At 39.1% G+C, this 21606-nt stretch overlaps 1 protein-coding gene across 1 annotated transcript in view; it reads left to right on the top strand.

Moving 5' to 3' along the window:
• The window catches only part of EIF3H (eukaryotic translation initiation factor 3, subunit H), a 149725-nt gene extending 128397 nt beyond the window's left edge, over positions 1–21328 (top strand). Inside the window, exons 3-8 of the mRNA XM_006830662.1 lie at positions 7888–8055; positions 9547–9646; positions 10837–10986; positions 14726–14846; positions 17955–18087; positions 21053–21328. Of these exons, the coding sequence (XP_006830725.1) occupies positions 7888–8055; positions 9547–9646; positions 10837–10986; positions 14726–14846; positions 17955–18087; positions 21053–21150 (770 nt within the window). The 3' untranslated portion in view covers positions 21151–21328. The remainder of the gene's footprint in view (positions 1–7887; positions 8056–9546; positions 9647–10836; positions 10987–14725; positions 14847–17954; positions 18088–21052) is intronic.
• Positions 21329–21606: the final 278 nt, after the last annotated feature.

Raw genomic sequence — 21606 nt, 5'->3', positions numbered from 1 at the left:
GTAGTTGTAAATATGACAGGCGTTAGCTAGTCTCATGAAAGACTCAATTATATGTATAACATGAAATACCTTTTTTAAAGCTCAGAGATACTAATGTGGTCTTCCAAGATGCCATGCTCTTAACTGCAGCAGGGCTCTTCACGGTGAGGGGGATACGGTATTTTCATCCCTGGACCCCATCAGCCAAATTCACTGTGTTTTCATAAGCAGGTCTCAAATGATACACAGTTAACATATTTAGTGACTACTTACTATCGTCTACTTATGTGCATGACTTTTGTGATCAAAGATATATATATTATATATGTATGTGAAGTCTTATAGCCTGAAAGAAAATGATCTTATGGCTGTGTGTTATGACTTAATTAATATACAATACAAATTTATTACTGGTATACATGTAATTTTCTGTGAAGAATCTCACTTATTTCATAGAAGGCTTGTTGAGGCACGCACATTACATCATCTCTAAAAATCCGATTTCTAATGGTTTTCAAAGCTCTTTATAATTTTGAAAGAGAAAATATAGAGTGCTCCTACCCCATTCCCTTATCCCTAGCTTGGCATTCAAAATAAATCACTTGTCAGAATTCATAAGCACTTTAAACAAGAAATTAAACCACCAAAGAGAAATTAACTATTTAAAAAATATTTCTGTAAGATTATTAAGCAACATTTTTATTTGTATTTAAATAGAAGAGCTTAGTTTCTAGGTAGAGTAGAATTTATATTGGACACTTTTTGGAGAAAATTGAACTGTTACCAAAATTCTTGAAACAGTAACAAGGGTAGTGTTAATAGCAGCTGAATTAGTTGAAAGGGGGGGGGGAGAAGAATGTCTACGTGATATGGAGTAGATGAAGAGATTGTACAAGTTTTAAGAAATCTGTATGCGCCATAATTCTCTCTCTACCCAGCACCAACTCTTGCTTGTTTTTTCAAATGCACATTCTGTTTGCTTAAATCTACATCTGCTACTAGCTTTGAACATTGCTTGAAACGTATGTGCTACTTGGCAGAAAGTCTGATAAGAGCAAAGCACAGACTAAAGTTTGTCTTGTTAAATAATGGGGCAGAGCCTCCAGAGTTTGTAGCTAGTGAGTGCTGGCTGGTTAACACTAGTGCCACTGGCTTGTAATTATTTTCTTAAGAGTCCTTCTTAGGTTAGCGTTCATGCCAGAACAGATATTTTGATGTACTCCACTTCTGTTATGTTTGTTGACATCGTTGGTGTGTTTCAGGAAAGTTGTGGGATTTTTGTTTGTTTGCTTTTGAAGTCATTTATATCTCCTGATTGGGTTTAGTCTGTTTCTTTGCTGCTAAGAATGTATATATTACTAATTCTGGTCTGTGTTTGTTCCCTTCCTTTATGTATTTATGCAGGTCATTTTTTATTTGAACCAGTGTTCAAGTTAGTGGTTAGAATTGTTAATTATCAACTTTGACATTTAGGGATCTTTGAAGTTACTTTTGTTGTTTAATATCAGTGGTACTGAGTTGTTGATTAATTTAGTGATTAATTGTATACAAGCTGTGGTTTCAGAAAATGTAGGGATGTATTGTATGTTTCTGTAGCATCTGTGTGCTGTGCTTTATTGATTCAGAAAAACCTTGCCATAAGGAATGATGGAGCTCTCTAAAGGACTGGTTGCCTGTGCTTTTAAGTCAAAGCCTGAAATTAGATTGAGTGCTGTCACTATGCAAGCTGTGATAAACAGCCTTTCTTACAGGCCATTTCTATGATCATGATTAGCTCAGTACTGTAAGAAATAAACTGGTTGTAGAAAGTGTGACATATAATAAGTGCTCAAAAAATGCAACCCCCACCCCCATATGTATCCCACCTTGCTCTTCCAGGCTATATTGGTGAATATTTTTAAAAGAATTTGGATTTCTTATTTATTAAGTCATTAAATAAGACTGTTGTTGTTAGTGCCCTCAAGTCGGTTCCTACTCATAGGGACCCTGGATAGGGTTTCTGAGGTTGTAAATTTTCATGGGAGCAGAAAGCCTCATCTTTTTTCATGCGGATCAGCTAATAGGTACTAACCCACTGACTTTATGGTTTTGCAGCCCAGTGCTTGTCCTTCAAAGCCATTTCGCTCCCAAAATAAGGTAAGTAGTTGTTGTTGAGTGCTGTCGAGTTGATTCCCACACACAGCGACCCTGTATAGGGTTTCCAAGGAGTGACTGGTGAGCTTGAACCACTCACCTTGTGATTCGAACAACTTTGCAGTCCAGCGCATTAACCCCACAGCACCACACCAGGACTCCAAAATAAGATAGTGGTGGTGGTTATGTGCCATGGAGTCGATTCAAAATAAGATAGTAGGCCCTGGAAATTTTTAAATTTTTGTAGCTCTGCTCTGTTAAAGTTCCTCCCAAAGTTGATAAGACAGAATCTATCATCACCTCCTTCCTCCCCTTCTTCATCTGCTTGACAAATCTTGCTTTTAGAGTATGCTCTAGTTTTAATTACCTACTTTCAGCTCATTCTTGCCTAGCCAGATCTGGGTAATTTATTGTTCCAGTTTTCAATGAAAATTTGTATTTCATGAAGTTTCCACTAAAATAATGAAATAAAGTTGAGTTTCCAAATGTGGGTGAGAAATCGAAGGTTAACAGAGCACTGGTTAATTAATGTACGGAACAACAAAACTCCTAGTCTGCTACCCTTTCCCGTGATCTTCAGGGACGCTCAAACCACGTACTCCCATTTGGGTGTTTGCCAGAGTATTTTAAAGGAAGACAACATATTATTTTCATATTTGAAGATAAAACAAGAGAAAGCCCAACAAATGCAGTGGAGTTTTGAAAAGAGTAGTTCTTGGGCACCCTGCCTCAGTTCAGACAGTTTTAGCTCTAGGCACTTTTAAGATGGACTGTTTTGCAGAGGATATCTGGAAAAAGTGAGCATGAATATTTTGCTGCCAAACTTCAAACAGTTCTTCAGTGTTGTAAACCAGGCTCTCCTCTGCTTGGGAGAGGCTTAGCCAATTAAGACAATTGTGGAGGTTGACAAGATTTCTCAAACTCAAGCTCATTTTTCTAATCCTTCCAAATTTTGCAGCACCACCTCAATTGCATCTAAGTGTGCAGCTTTTGTGTTACTAATTTGAGTTGGCTTAGTAGCAACTCCTAATTTGTCTTTGAAAATCATTTGCTATGTACCGTGCTCCTCCATGAGTGTGGTGTTTTGCTTTTCAACTAAGAATCCTTACAAGGTTCTTTCCTGACACTCACTCTACACAGTCCCTGTTGGACAGTATCATACATTTTAAGCCCCTCCAAAGAATATTCCCCTTGCCGCCATTTATCTTGGGGAGATTCTCCAGGAATATTGAGCCATGAACTCAGGAGTGAATGTCATTGGTTGAAATTGCTGCTTGGGTTTCTATTAACTGTGAGAACTTTAGGACAAAATGCAAGTGTCTTAATTACTGGTCACCTCTGCAGAGTGGCCGGTAAATACTTCTGTCTGGACGTCATAGATCTGGTACTTTGTGTGAAGGAGCCGTGTTTCTTTTCCTACTCCTTTTTCTCTTGGTGTTTCTTTTGCTGAGATTCTCTTTCTTTTTCTGAGGCGTTAGGTACTCTTTAAGCTAGATACGTGTGAATTGTATCTGTGTCCTACTATTATTATACCTTTTCATTTTTTTAATGCCAGCCCAGGAAAGTGGGACTGACTAGGGGTGTGGAGGCAAACAGCACTAACTTGTATTCATCAGTTTGTGACATGATATTGCCACAACCACCTCCAGATGCCATAAGCCTCCTTTCTGTAATCCCCTTTTGTTTTACCTCTGTCCCCCACTAGGACTTTTGAGAAAGAGACTTGAGCAGCCACAAAAGTGCCGACATGCACCAAACAGATTAGAATCTGGAATGACCATTTCTTATTTCCTGTGCAAAGCATAGTGGCATGTCAGCATTTCAAGATTTTTTTCCCTTGTGTCTGCCGTAGGCCAGAGGGGATAAATAGGTGTCAGCTGGTGTGGCGGGCGTCTTGGACCAGTTGATTGATGGTGGCAGCCGGGAGCCTGGTTTTGAGACAGTTGATTGGGAGTCTGCTGTGCAGTAGGTAAACCCACTTAAGTTTACCAGGAAGCCTTTTACAGGATTTGGTTTTTTATATTTTTTGAGAACTTGGCTTGGAGCAGGGAGGGGAAAACTGGGTGATGGGTCACAGGTCTTTGTTAGTGTTCAAACGAGGATACAGACCTAAAAGTCTGTAGGGACAAAGCAGTTGCCTTAGCTGTTTATGAGTTGTGTCTCTGCTTCCTTGGTTTGCTAAAAATACAGATAATATCACTTTTCTTTGTTTAAGTTTATTGAAGAATATGGCCCTCTGCTAGTGAAGCTTCACTTGAACAGCTGCATTTTTGGATCATGGCCACCCAAACCTTTTCCAGGATTGGTTCCTTCTAGACTCGCTATTGGTGTGAGACAGAACACACACATTCTATCTCACACACAGTCTCTCTCTCTCTCACACACACACACACACACACACACACACACACGTATGTGTGTACAAGAAGACTTCAAAAAGTTCTTGGAAAATGGAATTAGATAAGAACTTTCTGAATCCACTTGAAAAAATGTGTGTGTGTTTCTTTAACTTTTAAAATTGGGGTGGGGAGTAAGATCAAACCAAAATAGAGAACGTCTTTGGAACTTCACTTGTTTTACTGTGTAGTAGTGAGGCATTGTAGAGTTAGCACTGGACTGTGAACCACAAGGTCGGCAGTTCAAACCCACCAGCAGCTCCTTGGAAACCCTATACAGAGTCACTCTCAGTCAGAACCAACTTGACAGCACTTAAACAAGAAGTGAGGTTCTGGTGTGACATTGTAGGGTAAGCACTGTACTTAACTGTAAGGTCGGCTGTTCTAACCCACCAGCAAGCCTGTTCCTTGGAAACCCTATACAAGGTCGCTGTGAGACGAAGCCAATTTGACAGTACTTAACAACCACAGTGAAATTCTAGTACATTGTAGATTTTTAAAAGCATGTTTTATCAACTCATCTGTCTTTACTTGTAACTCTTTTTACACTCGTATGTTCATCCAAGATATTTAGGTCATCAGTAAACCTTTATGGCCTAATAAATAAGTTTGTTTAAAGTCTTGCAAAAGTGTGTATGCTTTGATTTTCTAAGTTGTGAAAGAAGAAAATGGAAGCTTCCCCCTGCCAATAGTATAGAAGCTAATTTCTCCCTTCCTTAGTTTACAGAGTATGTTGGAGCAGCAGCAACAGCACTATGCCATGATCCTGAATATCCCTGTCTCTCTCCTGACTTAAAGAATCGCTTCATTTTCATCCCTATCTGAGGGGCTGTAATGTAGATAAGATTGGATGAAGAAGGAATTTGGCAGTTTGCTACCATATGACTTTTACCCTAGGTAGTCTAAAAAATGCTCTTGAATTCAGGTTATTTGAGGGAAGATTAGCAAGATCACAGAATACTTTTCAGAGAAGTGCATTTTCATTTACTTACAAAATTTTATGTGTTTTTATTTATACTGAACCATTATTTATAAAGGGCGTATGCAGTGAACATTGTGGAGTGATGACATTTGACCGGGAAGAGCTCCCAGATCTTTTTGGAGATTGGAAAATTGAGCACCACAGAAGGGTGACCACTAGACAGGAAGTCAGGGGTGGGGTGGGGGAGAACCAGAGCTAGCTCTCTAGATGACATGGCTTGTCTTCTTTGTACTATTACAAGTTAGACTGCAACCTATGCTGGAGTGATGGCTAATTTGTACACTACTGGATGTTTCAGAAGTACTGGTTGTTTTTAATCATTCTCCTATAAATCATGTTGCTTGATAATCTCTGTCAGTTGCTTGATTATTTGTCACCATCACCTATTTCCTATATGTTTAGAATAAATAGCAAATTTTGTTCTGGTCCCCTGTTTTGCAGTATGTTTGTGATACTGAAACTTCATTTGTAAGTAAAAGTTCATTAAAATTCATTTGCCACTTCAATGATTATACTTTGATTTAACAGAATGCTGACATTTTAAAGCAGAGACCCTAACACTGATTCTATACCTCTTCCCAAATTCATGTGATTGGTATAAATACATTCACTTTGTATAGAGGTATTTCTCTTTTATGCCAGAGAGATGAAAGATTAAGATAAAAGGGTAACTGAGATAGGAAAATTATCCTATTTCCACTGCTGCTGTTTCTTAATGCCAAAATAGTACGTGTAAAATTGATTTATAAGGTTGTGGTGTATATAGTAGTGGTTTGACAATTGTCGCATTTATTAATCTATAGAAACACTAAGCAAATATATAATTCTTCAGTAGTATGTCATGGAATCCTCGTGTAATGATAAGCACTGGACTGCTAACTGCAAGGTTGGTAGTTCAAGCTCACCAGCCGCTCCTCGGGAACCCTGTAGAGGGTTGCTGTGAGCCAAAAGCATATTGACGACACACAACAACAACAACATAGAAACACTAGTTTGGAATGTAAAAATGTCTGTTGTCATCCTTTCCGGCCATAGACTTAAACATAAAGAACTAAAGAAATATTGGTAGCCAGACTATCTGTGTTCATGTTAACCCCCTTTTCAGAATGAGTAAGTCCACTCTCTCTCAAAACGGCCTTGTAAGCTGGAGTAGCTGTGGACAGAACCAACACCATCCAGCTCTGTTATGGGCCGACGAAGGTCCCTGCAGGTAGTAAGAGGATGACTTTGTGTCAGGCTTTTTTTTTGTTTGTTTGATTTAGCTTTTCTAAATAACAGTAAGAAAATACATCATTCTTGAGTAGTATCATTGTTTATCATGAGAAATGTAATCTTCTGTAGAATAAGCAGACTTACAATTTATTTCCCTAATAGCAGCGGGTGTTGAAAAATAAGACTGGGTCCATTTGAAAAGGACTCTTTTATACTTTAGGACCCTGAGTCTTGTTTGCTTTGCAAAACCAGAATAGCATTAGAACCATGAAAATCATTGACATATAACTTTATTTGAGCTAAAATAAAATGGCTACATTTCCAATTAAGCATATACACTTATTCAGCATAGCCTTTGCATGCGTTAGAATAGGAATTGCTTGGATATTATGTTGACTTTAGAATTTTCTCATGGAGCTGCTACATGTTACTGGACTGTATTCTTTTTGTGTTAGTATCTTATTAGATTGTCTATCTACACCTGGTTTTTTAGTTCGTAGTGTTCTAAGTAAGTTGTGTAAATGATAGTCTTGAACTTGACAAAACTGAGAGTAATGAACTTTCCCCCCCACATATAGTGATGAAAATAAAACTTTACTAACACTTTTGATGGAAAAAAATAGTGTCACTTACCACAAAGGAACATATAGGCAAGAAAAAGGAACTTATTTTTAATGTTAGCATGTGCAGTAGGGGGCACCAGATGAAGGCAAAAATGAATTCTGATATATGAAATCAGTTATTACCTGTATCCTGCTTGTATTTAACGTGATCATTGCTCCCCAGTCGTTTTTCTGATGGTTTTAACTTCTCAGTTCTAAGAGCTATATTGAAGAAGCGATAGATAAATTTTCTTACAAATGCAACCACTTACTAACATGATTTATTTCTTAAACATTTGCTCCTTTTCAAAGTTTAAGAAAGTGGAGTGAGAACCACGTTTAATAATGCCTTACTTACAACAAAGCATTGAATACTCTATTTTTAAGCGCTTTCATATAAAAAAATTTCTATTATAGAAAGAAAGGAAAGCTTAATTTTGTTTTCTTTGTATGTGATTAAATGAATTTTTAAATTTGTAGCCTATAGCTAATAAAGAGTTATGTAGGAATCTCCTCCCCAAAAGGCTTTTTCAGAACATTGGCATTATTATAGAGTTGCTTTTTTCCCTTTGTCAACCCTCAGTCCAGTATCAGATGGAAATGATGCGGAGCCTTCGCCATGTAAACATCGACCATCTCCACGTGGGCTGGTACCAGTCTACATACTATGGCTCTTTCGTCACCCGCGCACTCTTGGATTCTCAGTTCAGTTACCAGCATGCCATTGAGGAATCTGTCGTTCTCATTTACGGTTAGTAGGAGGTTTCTTTATTATTGTTTTCGTCTCTTCATAATATTACTGCTTTTTTTGCTCTGTTTTTTTGCCTCTAAGAGCAGCCTGGCAGGGCTTCTCAAGTAAATACCAATCCTGTTTCTGCAGCAGCCCTAGCAGCAGCTAAGTCTAGACAGGGCTTCCTTCTTTCTGTTTATTTTTCTTGCTATCAGAGCCCTGATGTGTACATTTTGGAATGCTGGAGTAGCTGCTTCATTTTTATTCCTCCACCTCCCCTCCCTTATTGCAGGAGCTGGTGGAACTAGACCAGATGTCTAACAAACCCCAATTGCTGAATGTCTGACTCTGTACGTGACTGACCAATCATAACACAGCTTGCCAAGGTGGTTTCTCCCCCCCCCCCCTTCTAATGCCTCTGACAGCAGCGTACAAAACCTGGACTGTTTCTTAACACAAAGATTTTTTTCTTTTCGGCCTATTTAATGGTGTTTCCTCAAGCTCTCCAGACCAGATGTTCTGTGCTGTATCAGAACTGTAGGCAATTTAACAGCTTTATGACCATCCCCCTCCCCAAACACTCACAGTTTGCCATATCTGGCAGACTTGCATATAGTTTCCAGCTGAGAAGTAAATGTAACGTCCTGAGTATCTGTCAGAAAAAATACTAATGAATACGATCAATCTTATGAGCTGCCCCAAAATTGTTTCAGTATGTTAACAATTGGATTACAGTAAAGAACAAGTTGTTAAAGTGTACTTATATTGGCTGGAAACATTGCATCATCAGACCTTGATGAATTTTCCACTTGTTTCAATCTATTTTAGTTTTTATTTTATCACCTATTGCTAAAAGTTTCACTGTGTTAAGTTTCAGACAACATGAATGTGAACACAGGTTTTAGGCGAATATTGGCATGCCAGAGCCGTTACCATGCGGCAAATGTTAAGCTCCCTTACTTGTGGAGTGTGCACGCAGTTAGTTTTGACAAAAATAGTTTTAAACTAAGAAAGACACGGCGATAGCACTTTGATGTTAGTGGTTTTGTTTTTTAGAATCCATTTTAACTAAGAAATTTTGAAATGTGACTATTAGGAGGGATACCATTTTTCTCTGCAGGGTGATGTATGTATTTTAAATGGCAGCTACAGAAATGCATGCAGTGAATTTTCATATTTAATACTCATCAGTATTTTTCTCCTAATTCTGTAGGGTGAGTTAGTGGTTCTAGCTGAGGAATCAATTTGAAAAGTATCTTAACTGTATTTTGAATCTCCAGTTTTATTTTTGGAAGGAAATTCTTCTTTATGTTATAGATAGGCCCCTAAATTTCTATTTACTGTTTACTGTAATGGTTTGAATGTGTTTCATTTATCCTCTCATTATTTCTTGTTTTTTATTTGCAAAGACTATATGATAAGTAACAAAATGTACCTATGTTTATTCATTATTGTTTGAGCACTGCTTAGTGACATGTTCTGAGTCATTTTTGTCTCTTTTCCTTATTGAAGATCCCATAAAAACTGCCCAAGGGTCTCTCTCATTGAAGGCATACAGACTGACTCCTAAACTGATGGAAGTTTGTAAAGAGAAGGATTTTTCTCCAGAAGCGTAAGTGTTTTGGGGGTCTATGAAGGCATATGGTAAAGGTTTGGTATTTCTTGTATTAACATTTTAGTGTGCCACATTTAGTGAGTCTTGGCTGGTGGCGTGATAGCACTTTTGCCACGTGGACTGAGAAGTTTTCTGCATGGCCGAGTGCCACCTAATCTCTCCCTTTCATGTTGAAACTCTTTTTTATGGAATGCCTCATCTGTTGTTCTCACCAAGGGCGAGAATTAATTAGCTACTGGATTTGACGAAATAAATGATTGAGTAAAGGAAGATGGGCAGAGTGATAGAGGCTGTCAGATTGTAGGCTGTGTGAGAACACTTGTGAGCCGTTTGTCGTTTCTGAACTCCTGCTTCATGAGAGAGTGGGAAAGAGAAATCGCTTAAGGATTCAGTACAGAATGGCTTATTAGAAATTTGAGAATTTCCAATAAAATGAAGAGAACAAACTGATAGAATTGGTTTACAGACCTCCTGTTGGAAAATGGGTGTTTACAACTGTTTTTAGTATCAGAGCCCATTTTCTGTTAATTATGGGAATTTTGCTTGTTAAATAAAAGTTAATGGTTTTGACTAATGTAGGACACTCGTTGGTAGTGTTTCATTAGGCTCCAAGAGAAATGAAGGCCCAAAACCTTAAAGTGAACAACTCCTGGGTATGGTAGTTATAGAGAAACGATGAGAAGCTGTGGTTTTGCTGAGTTCTGAACCATTGTTTGTGAAGGACCCTGTTGGTTAGGCTTCTTAGTCTTTACTTCAGTTGGCTTTTCAAAGGAACTTTCCAAGAATGGGAGGATTTCGCTTTTTTGCAAATTACTTTTTTTCTCCCCTTTAGTGGTTTAGATATAGATTACTGGGCATAACTTTTTCTTGCATTTTTATTTTAGTAACAATGAAAATTTGAAGACACCTGATTATAAAGAATTATAATAGATCTTTTCTGTTTGTTTAGAATATTATTTTTCTGGACTTCTAGTTCATAAATCAGATCATTTTCACAGTTGTTAAGCTCACTCACTCAACTTAAGCTTGATGATGTAAAATTGGTTTCTCTCACTTTTTAAAAGATGCCTAATGAATCAAACACAAGGATTCGAGAGAGGGTTTGTAATTAGGAAGAATGTATGAAATAGTCAGTTTAACACTTACGTCTGACCACAGGAATAAAGTATCTTTAACGTGCTTCACAGATTGAAAAAGGCAACTATCACCTTTGAGCACATGTTTGAAGAAGTGCCGATTGTAATAAAAAACTCACATCTGATCAACGTGCTAATGTGGGAGCTTGAGAAGAAGTCAGCTGTCGCAGATAAACATGAGTTGCTCAGTCTTGCTAGTAGGTGAGTTCTCTGACTGATGGAAAGTTCCTCTTGAACAGAGTCACCTCCTGCACAAGATTTTTTTCGCATCAGAGCTTCAAACCAGTTCAGACCGGTTTAGTTATGGTCACAGCGGTGAAATCAGAACAGACCGGATTTGGTAAAATGCAAATGTACTGGAATAGTCACTTGAAGGGGAAAAATGAAAGGCTGAAAGCCCTGCAATGGGAACTCGGAAGTGCCGTAGTGAGCCCTTCCAGGAGCCTGCTGTGGGAGTCTGGATGACAGCCAACCTGTGGAGAGTGACGCATCCCAAGCGCCATGGTTGGCGCCACCTTTGAGGGAGGCGTCGCTGTTTCCAACTCTGCCAGTTGCTGTGCAACACTCATGCCACCCTTGGAAGATTATGTTTCTAGCAGGGTGTAAATAACCTAATTTTTCCTATTCCAATTATCGTTTTGATACACCCACATTTGACAAATTTGGTTCCGGTTCAGGTTTCGCGTTTTCTGCCATGTCTGAACCGGAAAGAACTGGTTCGAAGCCTTGTTTTACATATACTTTACTTATGAAACAAGACAAAAATTACTTAAGAACATTTTGAGGTTAGTAAGACATATGTACCAACGTGTAGTACTTGTCCAGCCTTGCTAAGATCCCAGGAAAACCGCCAAACTGATAAAGTGCTGGAAGACAGAATGCTCCTTTCTAAGAACCCTGTGTGGCACCATTTGTGCTGATACTGTAAATGCCCTTGGGCGGCGGCGGGGAATTTTTTCCTTTTCCTTTGGCTGAGGTTTATTTATTGCATACCCAGAGGCCTATGGTACCATGTCTGGATATTTAACAACACTCTGGAGACAAACAAAATCGCTTCTTTCTTTTACCGGCTTTACTTGCTCTTATGTCAATTGCCATCTTCCAGTTGTTTGAGTTTTGAACTAAAATGTGAATTTTCTGAACCAGGCTCTGGATTTTACCATTCAGCAGTAGTGACACATTTCCTCCAATAGGACTGCTTTGGCTACTTAGTTGCCAAGATGGTACATATTCCACTGGTACAATGTTGGCCGAGATGGTTCCCTTTATGGAATTAATGAATGCTTTCTCCCTACCTCTTTAGCAGAATCGGAAGCGGAGTCTTGGTACAAAGGGGCTTCTGAAAGTTTGTGGGGAAATGGGATGAAAAGATCGTGGACTTTCCCCCCAAACTTTTTGAAGTCCACTCATGTCTAGCGTCTTGTTTTTGTTGTTAAGCGTTGTTGACTTGTCTCTGACTCAGCAACTCCGTATAGGGTTTCTGAGAGCGGCTGGTGGTTTGAAGTGCCATTTTGCACTTCAAATCGATCTTGCAGTCCAGTGCTTATCCTACAGCACCACACCAGGAGTCCGTATATTCTCTTAAATACCCATTAAGCTTGCTTTTTTTGGGTGGTGGCAGGTGGCTACAAGGCTGATCTGCTGCAAGCCTGAAAGTAGATGGACAGAGGGGTGACTGACTAGTCAGTGTTTTTGTTGAATGATTGAAAGAAATAAGTTGTATTTTCTTAAATGACCAGTTTAGTAGAAAAGCTGAATTATTTATCAGGTCTCTAATTACCTTGAATAAAAGCACTCAAGGACATGCAAGCTTACCACTTCCCCGTCCCCGGGGAGTGAGATAGAGCTGGAAGGACCAGAGTCCAGTGTTCTTCTCCCGGTGCAGGAGTCCATCATGTTGGCACCTGAGTGGTAAACGAAGTGCTAAGTGATACAGCCAGGTTGGAGACTTACTTGGCACCAAGGACTGTACTGTTGGACTGAAACCATCTAGTCATGGGAGTCCTTTCATTAGTCAATTTCATAGATTCATATTTTTCTTTATTGCTTTTACAAACACACCCGACAACACCTGTTTTGGAAAGCATTGAGCTAAAAACCTTTTTTTTTTTCTCCTCTCAGCATACCAAGTTGTAATTTGGTGTGTTAAGTGTAAATATAGCTAAATAATAATTTTCTTTCAGTAAATTTCTTACATGAAGGCTTTTGCTTATATAATCCATATCTTCACCTTTCCCCAAACTTCCTTTACAGAGTATACAAAACAAAGGTAGTCCTTCTGTGATTTCACATTACCAAAGAGCTGGGCTGTGTCAGTTTGTCTAAAGCAGCATTTTATAATAGCCAGGAGAATGTTCCCAGTTTGTCATAGCAACGAAGCTCCAGACATGTACGTTGTAGTAGTTTTTATCTTCTACGTTTTACTTTATGAATAATAGGAAAAGACTGAAGTGTAACTTTTATACATCTCAACTTTTAATTTCTATATGAATTAGTGACATGATGGTAGATCAGTTGCCGGAAATCATTTTATAAGACATCTCATCAGAAATGTCTTAGCAGAGTTCCTAAAGCATTTTGCTTAGTCTCGCCTTTCACAACCTGGCCTCTGACTTACCTGCTGTGTGAATAAAATTACCGCAGGCTCTTCCCCGCCACCCAACTTTTTAAAATCTGAATTTTTAATTTTAAATTGATATGGAAGTTCTAGTTATGGTTATTCTACAATATCCTTTATTGATTTTTTGAAATGTTATATATAAGCCTTGTTTTCACACATGAAAAACAATTCTGTTTTTTATTTCTTCTTAAAAAAAAACAAAACTAAGGGTGAACATCATATGTAAAGATTATTTGATCGTGTAGCCAGAGAAGATTTATCACGCAGTGTCCTTTTACACATCTGTTTAAGTTACCTGTTTTGAGTTCTTGATTTCCCAAAATAATTGCCTGTTTCAGTATTCTAGTTGGATTGGTACTGAAAAGATTTTTCTTGTAACTGCTCTTGGTAGATCTGGTTTCCTGTGAATGTTATCAGTGAAATGGTTATGCATTGTTAATTTCTTGTGCACGTCAAGGCCCATAATATACAAGTGTTTTAGTATTTCTAATTGAATATAATTCTAAAGAGATGTATGTTAGTATAAATTATGTGACATGGCCCAAGTCTACGTAGCTGTGCTTTTGGTGGTGTTGTTTTCATTATTGTTGCATGTGCTTGTGGCACAGTGGCTACAACAGTGGATTCAAACAGCAGTAGCTTTGAGTGTCACAAGACAGGGCAAGGCAGAGTTCCTGTAAGTTGGAACTTGTTTGTTTGTTTTCCTGTTGTCACTGCTCCCCTGCTATTTCCTCCCTGACACAGCCTCCAGAAACAGGATTATTGGTGATGTTTCTGTATGTAAAATGCTATATTTAACAACTGATCATGTAGTTCTTTATGATATTGCTTGTGCCTGGTACAGCTCTCTGCGCCTCATTTTTTCCTTGGTGAAATGAACGGATCTCTGTCTCCCCTGAGGCCAACACCATTCTTCTTTCCTGTGACTACTCATTTATATGCTCTGAGGCACAATAGGACTCAGACATGCTAAGGACAAGTGTTAGGAGTTCAGAGTTTGAGTTATAATTGGTTATTAAGAAAACATACACCACAGATCTCTCATTTGGTGTGTGTCATTCAACCAAATGTCATACAACCTCCTAACATACAAATGCCCTGACCATAAGAAAAGGAGCTGTTTCAGAGATCCATGGTCCGGGATGGGTTCAGTATAGGAAGGTTCATGGCAGGCTAACTTAGATTCTTTCCTTTAAATCTTGTTTTGTATGTGCTTGTGCTCTTGTTCTTGTATCAAAAGGCAGATTTGTTTTTGTCTAGAGCAATGACAAGACCATATCTTGAAGTCTGACATGTCAGTATATTGACTTTACATTTCAGCAGTCATTTGGGGAAGAATCTACAGTTGCTGATGGAGAGAGTGGATGAAATGAGCCAAGATATAGTCAAATACAACACGTACATGAGGAACACTAGTAAACAGCAACAGCAGAAACACCAGGTTGGTATTATGTAAAACTCCACTTCCTTAACTGCCTTTCTCTGACACTTCAAGAGTCATCTTCAAGATGATTGAAATGATCTCGAGTAAATTACTGACTGTTAGTTAAACTGTAACTGTGTCATGCTTAGAAAGACCTTTTTTCTATATATTACATTTCTGTGTATTATTCTCTATTAGGTACAATACATTCTGTGAATTGGTACACTTTGCGATTTGGATGTTGTGTGAACACCATATTATAAGCAGGCAGCCCCAGGATTATAAACAAGTTCCATTCCTGAGTCTGTCGAATTTGTGTGTAAGCCAACACAATTAGGTACAATTTATACCTAATGTCAGTTAGTCTAATGTTTGTCATAGTGCATGGTGTACCTTTCTATACATAAGAACATTTAAAAAAGAAACATTTCCAGGTACACTAAACTATCTGTAACATCATAATGATGATGTCACTAATAATAATATAATAATAATATCTTGGTGTGCACTTTGCAAAAATAGCACCGGTTTAGTACAAACCATGTGCCTTTTTTAAATAGACATTGAGGAGTTGGGAACTTGGCCCTGCAGCACATGACTCTATTGTTTACAAGCTGCATTTGGAAGGCCTATCTGAAGACAATTGGTATATTAAGCCCCTATTGGAATGTCAAGGTTATACAAATAAGAGATGGCCCATTTATTGAGAAAAGCATAGGCAAGGGGATTCCAAAATGTCACGGCTCATCTCTTTCCTAACTGTCAATGGTTCGGTAGTGGCTCATTGCAGCATAGTTAGCAATCTTTAGTTCATTTAAAAAACTGAGCAATTGTGATTAACAACAAGCAATTTTGATAGGAAATAGTAGACCAACTGCTGTGAAATAGATAGTACAATACAAATAAAAAACCTAGAATTATCTGGATATTCTCAAATGTACATTTATAAAAAATCCAAGAATTACCTGGCTATTCTCATAAGCACGTTTATGATGCTATATCCATTTAACCTTTTCTTTGGTAGTCTTGCCTGTAGGCCACATAATTTTCACAGTTCCTGGAACATTGTTTATGGACTGTATTGCTCTAAAATGTTCTTAGCACTTGATTCAGAGATGGGTTAATTCTAGAATGCTAATCTGTGAAGTCATGTTTATATATGACTAGTCTGTGGCATAGTGGGTTATGGATTGGGCTGCAAACCCGCCAGGTCAGCATTTTGAACCCAGAAGCTGCTTTGCAGGAGAAAGATGAGACATTCTGTGTGATGGAACTGACTTGATGGCACTATGTGTTAAAATGTCCTCTAAATTTGGAGCTGTTAAACAAAAAATTCTAAGGCCTATTTGAACCACAAGGCGTTGGTGGTTCAAACCCACCAACAGCATCGCTATGAGTTGGAACCAACTCAATGGCACTTAACAACAAATGCAACTAAGTCATTCTGAGAATATTGTGTTTTTAAAAATTAAATATTAGAGTTCATACATTTAGTAAAATTTAAGATGCATTGTTTCTATCATAATTAGACTAGAGAAAACATAAAGTATGATCTTTAAGTGAAAAGAGAGTGTCCCAGAATCTCTGATAACCGAGCTTGATTCAGTTCTCTGGCAGTTCCTTCATGTAGGCAAAGTGGTATACAATGGAATACTTGTCATCTCAGAGACAGTTGATTCTGGAGGCCATTCTTACATATATACCTTTTAGAATTCTAAAATGTCTTACAGTTTATCGAAACTAACCCACTGTGGTTTCCTCTTACCTGTCTGTCTGGAAGATACTGTTTCCTCTGTTGTCGCAAGCAGCCCACAAACACAGCGAAACCTGTGAGAGCCAGAACTTGGCAAGGCTGCCTTATTTTTGTGTGTCTTGCGAGCTTTCCTCTTCTGACAGGGAATAGTCATTAACACTTTTCCATCTCTCCTGTTAGTGGGAAGTCTTTGAGTTCTCACTCTAACAGGTCTCTGCCTTTCAGTTTTTATTGTTTTGGCTGTTTATTATAATTGACCTCTAAGTTTCTAATTATTTTTTAGACTACACACATCTGTATAAAATATGTATAGGTAGCCCTCAATTTACAAAGAGGACGTTCCTTTGCCATGACTCCATCAAATATGTAAGTCACACACACCTTATGTTTATATAAACTTTTCATTATTCTTACCTTTTACTATCAGTGTCTTTATAAGTCTGATCTGTGTCTTTAGGGGCAGACATAAGAATGATAACATAAGCAAATTTTGTATTATAACACTGTTTGTAGTATATATTATTAAAAACCTGGATGTTCCTAAGTACTGTTAATCGTAACTCAAGTCCATCATGTAAGTCAGGGACTACCTGTATTTTAAAAAAAAAAATGTGTTTCTTTTTCCTACTGTCTCTTCAGAGACTCCTAGGAATCCAAAGTTTAAAAGTCTTTGAAGCATCATTTGAGTTAGTTTTCATTCTTAGTGAAGTCATAGGACCAGTGATTATCTCTTTTAAGAACAGTAATAAAAGTCAACACAGCAGTGATAACATCCCCAGAATTGTTACGTTAGTCACAAAGGATAAAATGCAGTGTCCCTCAGTGTGGTAGTTCATTAGCTCTGGAAAGGGAAGTGGAGTGTAATGCTGTCATCTCCCCATTGTAGTAAGTAATAAAGGAGATCTGCTAGGATAATGCACGATGAGTTGGGCTGCTAACTACAAGGTCAGCAGTTTGAAAGATTGCATTGGGAGAAAGATGAGGCTTTCTGCTCCCATTAAGATTTACAGCCTCGGAAACCCCATTCAGGGTCACTGTGAGTCGGAAGTGGATCAGTGACACACTTCCACCACCAGTAACTCAAAGTCATTTCCTTTCACACACTAATCACAACGTCTTTGCCTTTCCGTCTCTTGTTGCCTTTAGTTTAGTTTTGCTTTTCTGACGTATAGACTCAGAGCTCACAGTGACACCAGAGTTACAACAAAGGCATTTGATGTGACTGTTGCCATGTTTAGTTACCAGTGCTTATAGTTTATAAAACTGAGACTGGAATTCAGAGCCATGTGTTTTTTGCTAGTTACATCAGGGAAAAGTGGTCTTTTTTCCTTGTGGGGCTAAAAATAACAGAATCCCTCCCCTCTGAATGTCAGTATCAGCAACGACGCCAGCAGGAGAACATGCAGCGCCAGAGTCGCGGAGAGCCCCCGCTCCCTGAGGAGGACCTGTCCAAGCTCTTCAAGCCCCCCCAGCCCCCTGCCAGGATGGATTCACTGCTCATTGCAGGTACTTTAGCCCATGCAAAACCTGGTCAGTTTTCTCTGCCCAACAAGAAAGCTGAAGACGGTTAGATACCACAAACTTTAGTATATTTAAGGTGGTTGAATAATGGATTTGAATTTGACATCTGAAATTTAGGAATGTATTGCTAACATCTTTTAGTACTTTACAATGCATACATCTGAATATCCTGAGATGGCATTCTCAACTAAGATGGCAAGATTTTATTTGAGTCATCTGTCATGGAAACCAAGAAAAAATATTTATAATCATAATGAAAAAGAATGATTTGCCTCAAGCCCCTCATTCTTCAATTTTTGGTCTAGCATTAATTCCAAGTCTGTATAAGAAGGTGCTATAATGGTGTGGAAGGAGCTCTGGTAGCATAGTGCATATGAGTTGGGCTGCTAACCTCACAGTCAACAGTTCAAATCTACCAGCTGTTCCTCAGGAGAAAGATGAGTTTTTCTGCTTCCATAAAGATTTACAACCTCAGAAACCCTATGCAGGGTCACTATGAGTCAGAATCAACTCCACGGCAAACCACCATCATCACCACAACCACTATTACTTGTGTGAAGTCCTGATGTGGCGCTGTGAGTTAATGCTCTGGACTGCAAAGTTGGTTTGAAACCACAAGGTTGGCGGTTCAAGCTCACCAGCAGCCGCTCATTGGAAACCCTATACAGGGTCACTGTGGGTCAGAACAGACTCAATGGTACTTAACAACATAACAACATTCCTTATGTAGCCCTATAGGATAAGCACTGGACTGTTAACCTCAAGGTTGGCGGTTCAAACCCACCAGGTGTTCTACAGAAACTCTGTACCAGGTCGTCATGAATCTGAACTGATTCAGTGCCACTTAGCAACAACAACATGATGGAACGGAATTTTCTGAGTTGAAGAAACGTCCCTTGCTTTGATCTAAGTTGTGACTGTAGTTCTGGATGGGTTTTATTTGGAGGTGTTCTTTGGAGATATTTAACACTACCTATCCAGAAGTGCCTGAGAAGAGTCCTGCTAATCTGCTTCCAAATATGTGGCCATTGTTAACCCTGTGGAACCCAGTTCTGATATATCGTACGGGTGGGAGGTGGGTGGGGTGGTTTGTCACCATAAGTCAGAATCGACCTGACAGCAACTGGTTTGTGTATTTTTGGTTTGAAGTAGTGGAGACCTTCCTTCCTGTGGTGACTGATTTTATTTGGCTATGTTGTTTTTACCATTCAGTCAGTTTCAGCTCATAGTGACCCTGTATAGGGTTTCTAAGGAGCGGCTGGTGAATTTGAACCACCAACGTTGTAGTGCCACACCAGGACTCCATTTATAGCTATTGTAATGGTTGTTGTTAAGTGCCATTAAGTTGGTTCCGACTCAATAGTGTGACCCTTCATCTGTTGCTGGCGGGAATCTAAAATGGCATGTTGTTGTTGTTAAGTGCTTTTGAGTTGGTTCTGAATCATAGCAACCATGTATATGGTGGTTACTGAGGAGTGGCTGGTGAGTTTGAACCACTGACCTTGCGGTCCAGTGCTTATCCTACCAGGACCACAAATAATAGTAGTAGTAGTCCTTATCCTACAGCACCACAAAGCTTGCTGCTCGAAATGTTGAACATAGAGCTACTATTCGACCCGGCAATCCCAATCTGAGGTACGTACCCACAGCAAGTGATGGCAGAATGTTGTACACAGGGCAGCACTATACACAGTAGTCAAAAGGTAGAAACAGCCAAAATGCATGCCCATCCGTAGGTGAGTGAACACACAAAATGTGGCATACACACACAGTGAAACATCAACAGCTGTTACCAAGTCGATTCCGACTCCTAGAAGCCCTGTACTATAGGCAGTAAGTCTTTAATGAAGCATGCAGCCTCATCTTTCTCCCTTAGAGCAGCTGTTCAGTTTGAACTGTTGACCTCTAAGTTAGCAGGTGAGCATTTAGGTGCTCTGCCATCAGGACCTGTACTCAGCCATGAAAAGAAAGGAAGTCCTACTGCAGGCTATAACAGGGTGAGCCTTAAACATGGCATGCCCATCAAAGTAAGTGTCACAAAAGGACAGCCATCTGATGATCTCACTTAATGAAAAGAAAGCAAGTCCTACTGCACACTACAATAGGGTGAGCCTTAAACATAGCATGCCCATCAAAGTAAGTGTCACAAAAGGACAGCCATCTGATGATATGAACCAGCACATAGACAGAAACGAAGATTATTGGTGGATGCCCAAGGTGGGAGTCGGGGAAGAGGGAGGTTTTGCTTGGGGGGCGTTATGTTTACGTTAATGGTGTTGAGATGGTTTGGATAAGGAGAATGAGAAGGGTTTCACAGCTAGAGGAATTGATCTCAGTGAATTGTACATATACAAGTTGTTGTGTTGGTGTTCATTTTATTATGTATATTTTCACCACTTTAAAAGATTATATACGTGAACACACTGAGGGGACAATGCCTGAGTATTCATCAGATGTAAGAAGCACTGATGGGCCCTTCTCTTCATGTGGGCTGTGCTCCTGCTGCTCTGTTGTGGTTGAAGACCGGGCCTTCCGGAATGAAAGCTCCTGGACTTGCTCACGTCTGGGTAGTGTGCATTCCAGGACTGGATTTCCTCGTCCTGACTTTCTGCCTTGCTCAGGAGAGATGGAGCTTCTGTCTCAGTTGTCATAGTCCAGTGCTGCAGAGTAGTACATTTTGATTGACAGCTAATATGTAGTTGCTGCTGCTGCTGCTGCTGCTGACCTTTTTTAACAGCTGTGGCTTTTCTTCATTCTTCATGTTACCAAGACAGGAAAATAGCTTATTTTCTTAAAAATTAAAAACACATTCCTTATTGTCCCTTACAGAAAAATAGGGTTGATTCTAACCAGTTATTGTTTAAAAAAAACCTGCTGATTTTCTTGCTTGACTGTGTCCTTGGTCATTCTGCCATGACCTGCTTTCTCTCCCCTTTTCCCAAATACGCAGGTCAGATCAACACTTACTGCCAGAACATCAAGGAGTTCACTGCTCAAAACCTAGGTAAACTCTTCATGGCCCAGGCTCTTCAAGAATATAACAATTAAGAAAAGGAAGTTTTCAGAAATGGAGTTTACATGAACTCTTCAGACCACATTGGAGCAACTCTTGGAAGAAATAATTTGCATGTTGAAAAGCACAGAGAGGATTCCATCTTTGGCTGTAATAACTATCTTTCAAGGCAAAAATAAAACTTGTTTTAATAATCTGGACTACTTGTTCATTGGTTTCAGATGTGCTTTACTTAGCTGCTTGTTTTTTCTTTTGATCATACCTACATATTTCCTGATGGTAAAACAAGGCATGATCAGCAGTTGGCATGTTACCAGACTCAGGCTTATCAGCTCCACCTTTTTGCCTTTCCTTTGAGGTGCCCCATTTCCAACATTCCACCTAGGGCTGCTAGACCTGACTTCTGCCCCAGAGACTCTGGCACCTGCCCCTGTAAGCTTGTGCTTACCCAGGAGCCCTTATCCCCGAGCCTGGAATCACTTGTCCTACTT

The sequence above is a fragment of the Chrysochloris asiatica genome, unplaced genomic scaffold, assembly GCF_000296735.1.
Source record: "Chrysochloris asiatica unplaced genomic scaffold, ChrAsi1.0 scaffold00001, whole genome shotgun sequence".
NCBI classification, from domain to species: Eukaryota; Metazoa; Chordata; class Mammalia; order Afrosoricida; family Chrysochloridae; genus Chrysochloris; species Chrysochloris asiatica.
The sequence above is the reverse complement of the archived record's forward strand: the minus strand, read 5'-3'. Positions and strand labels throughout refer to the sequence as shown.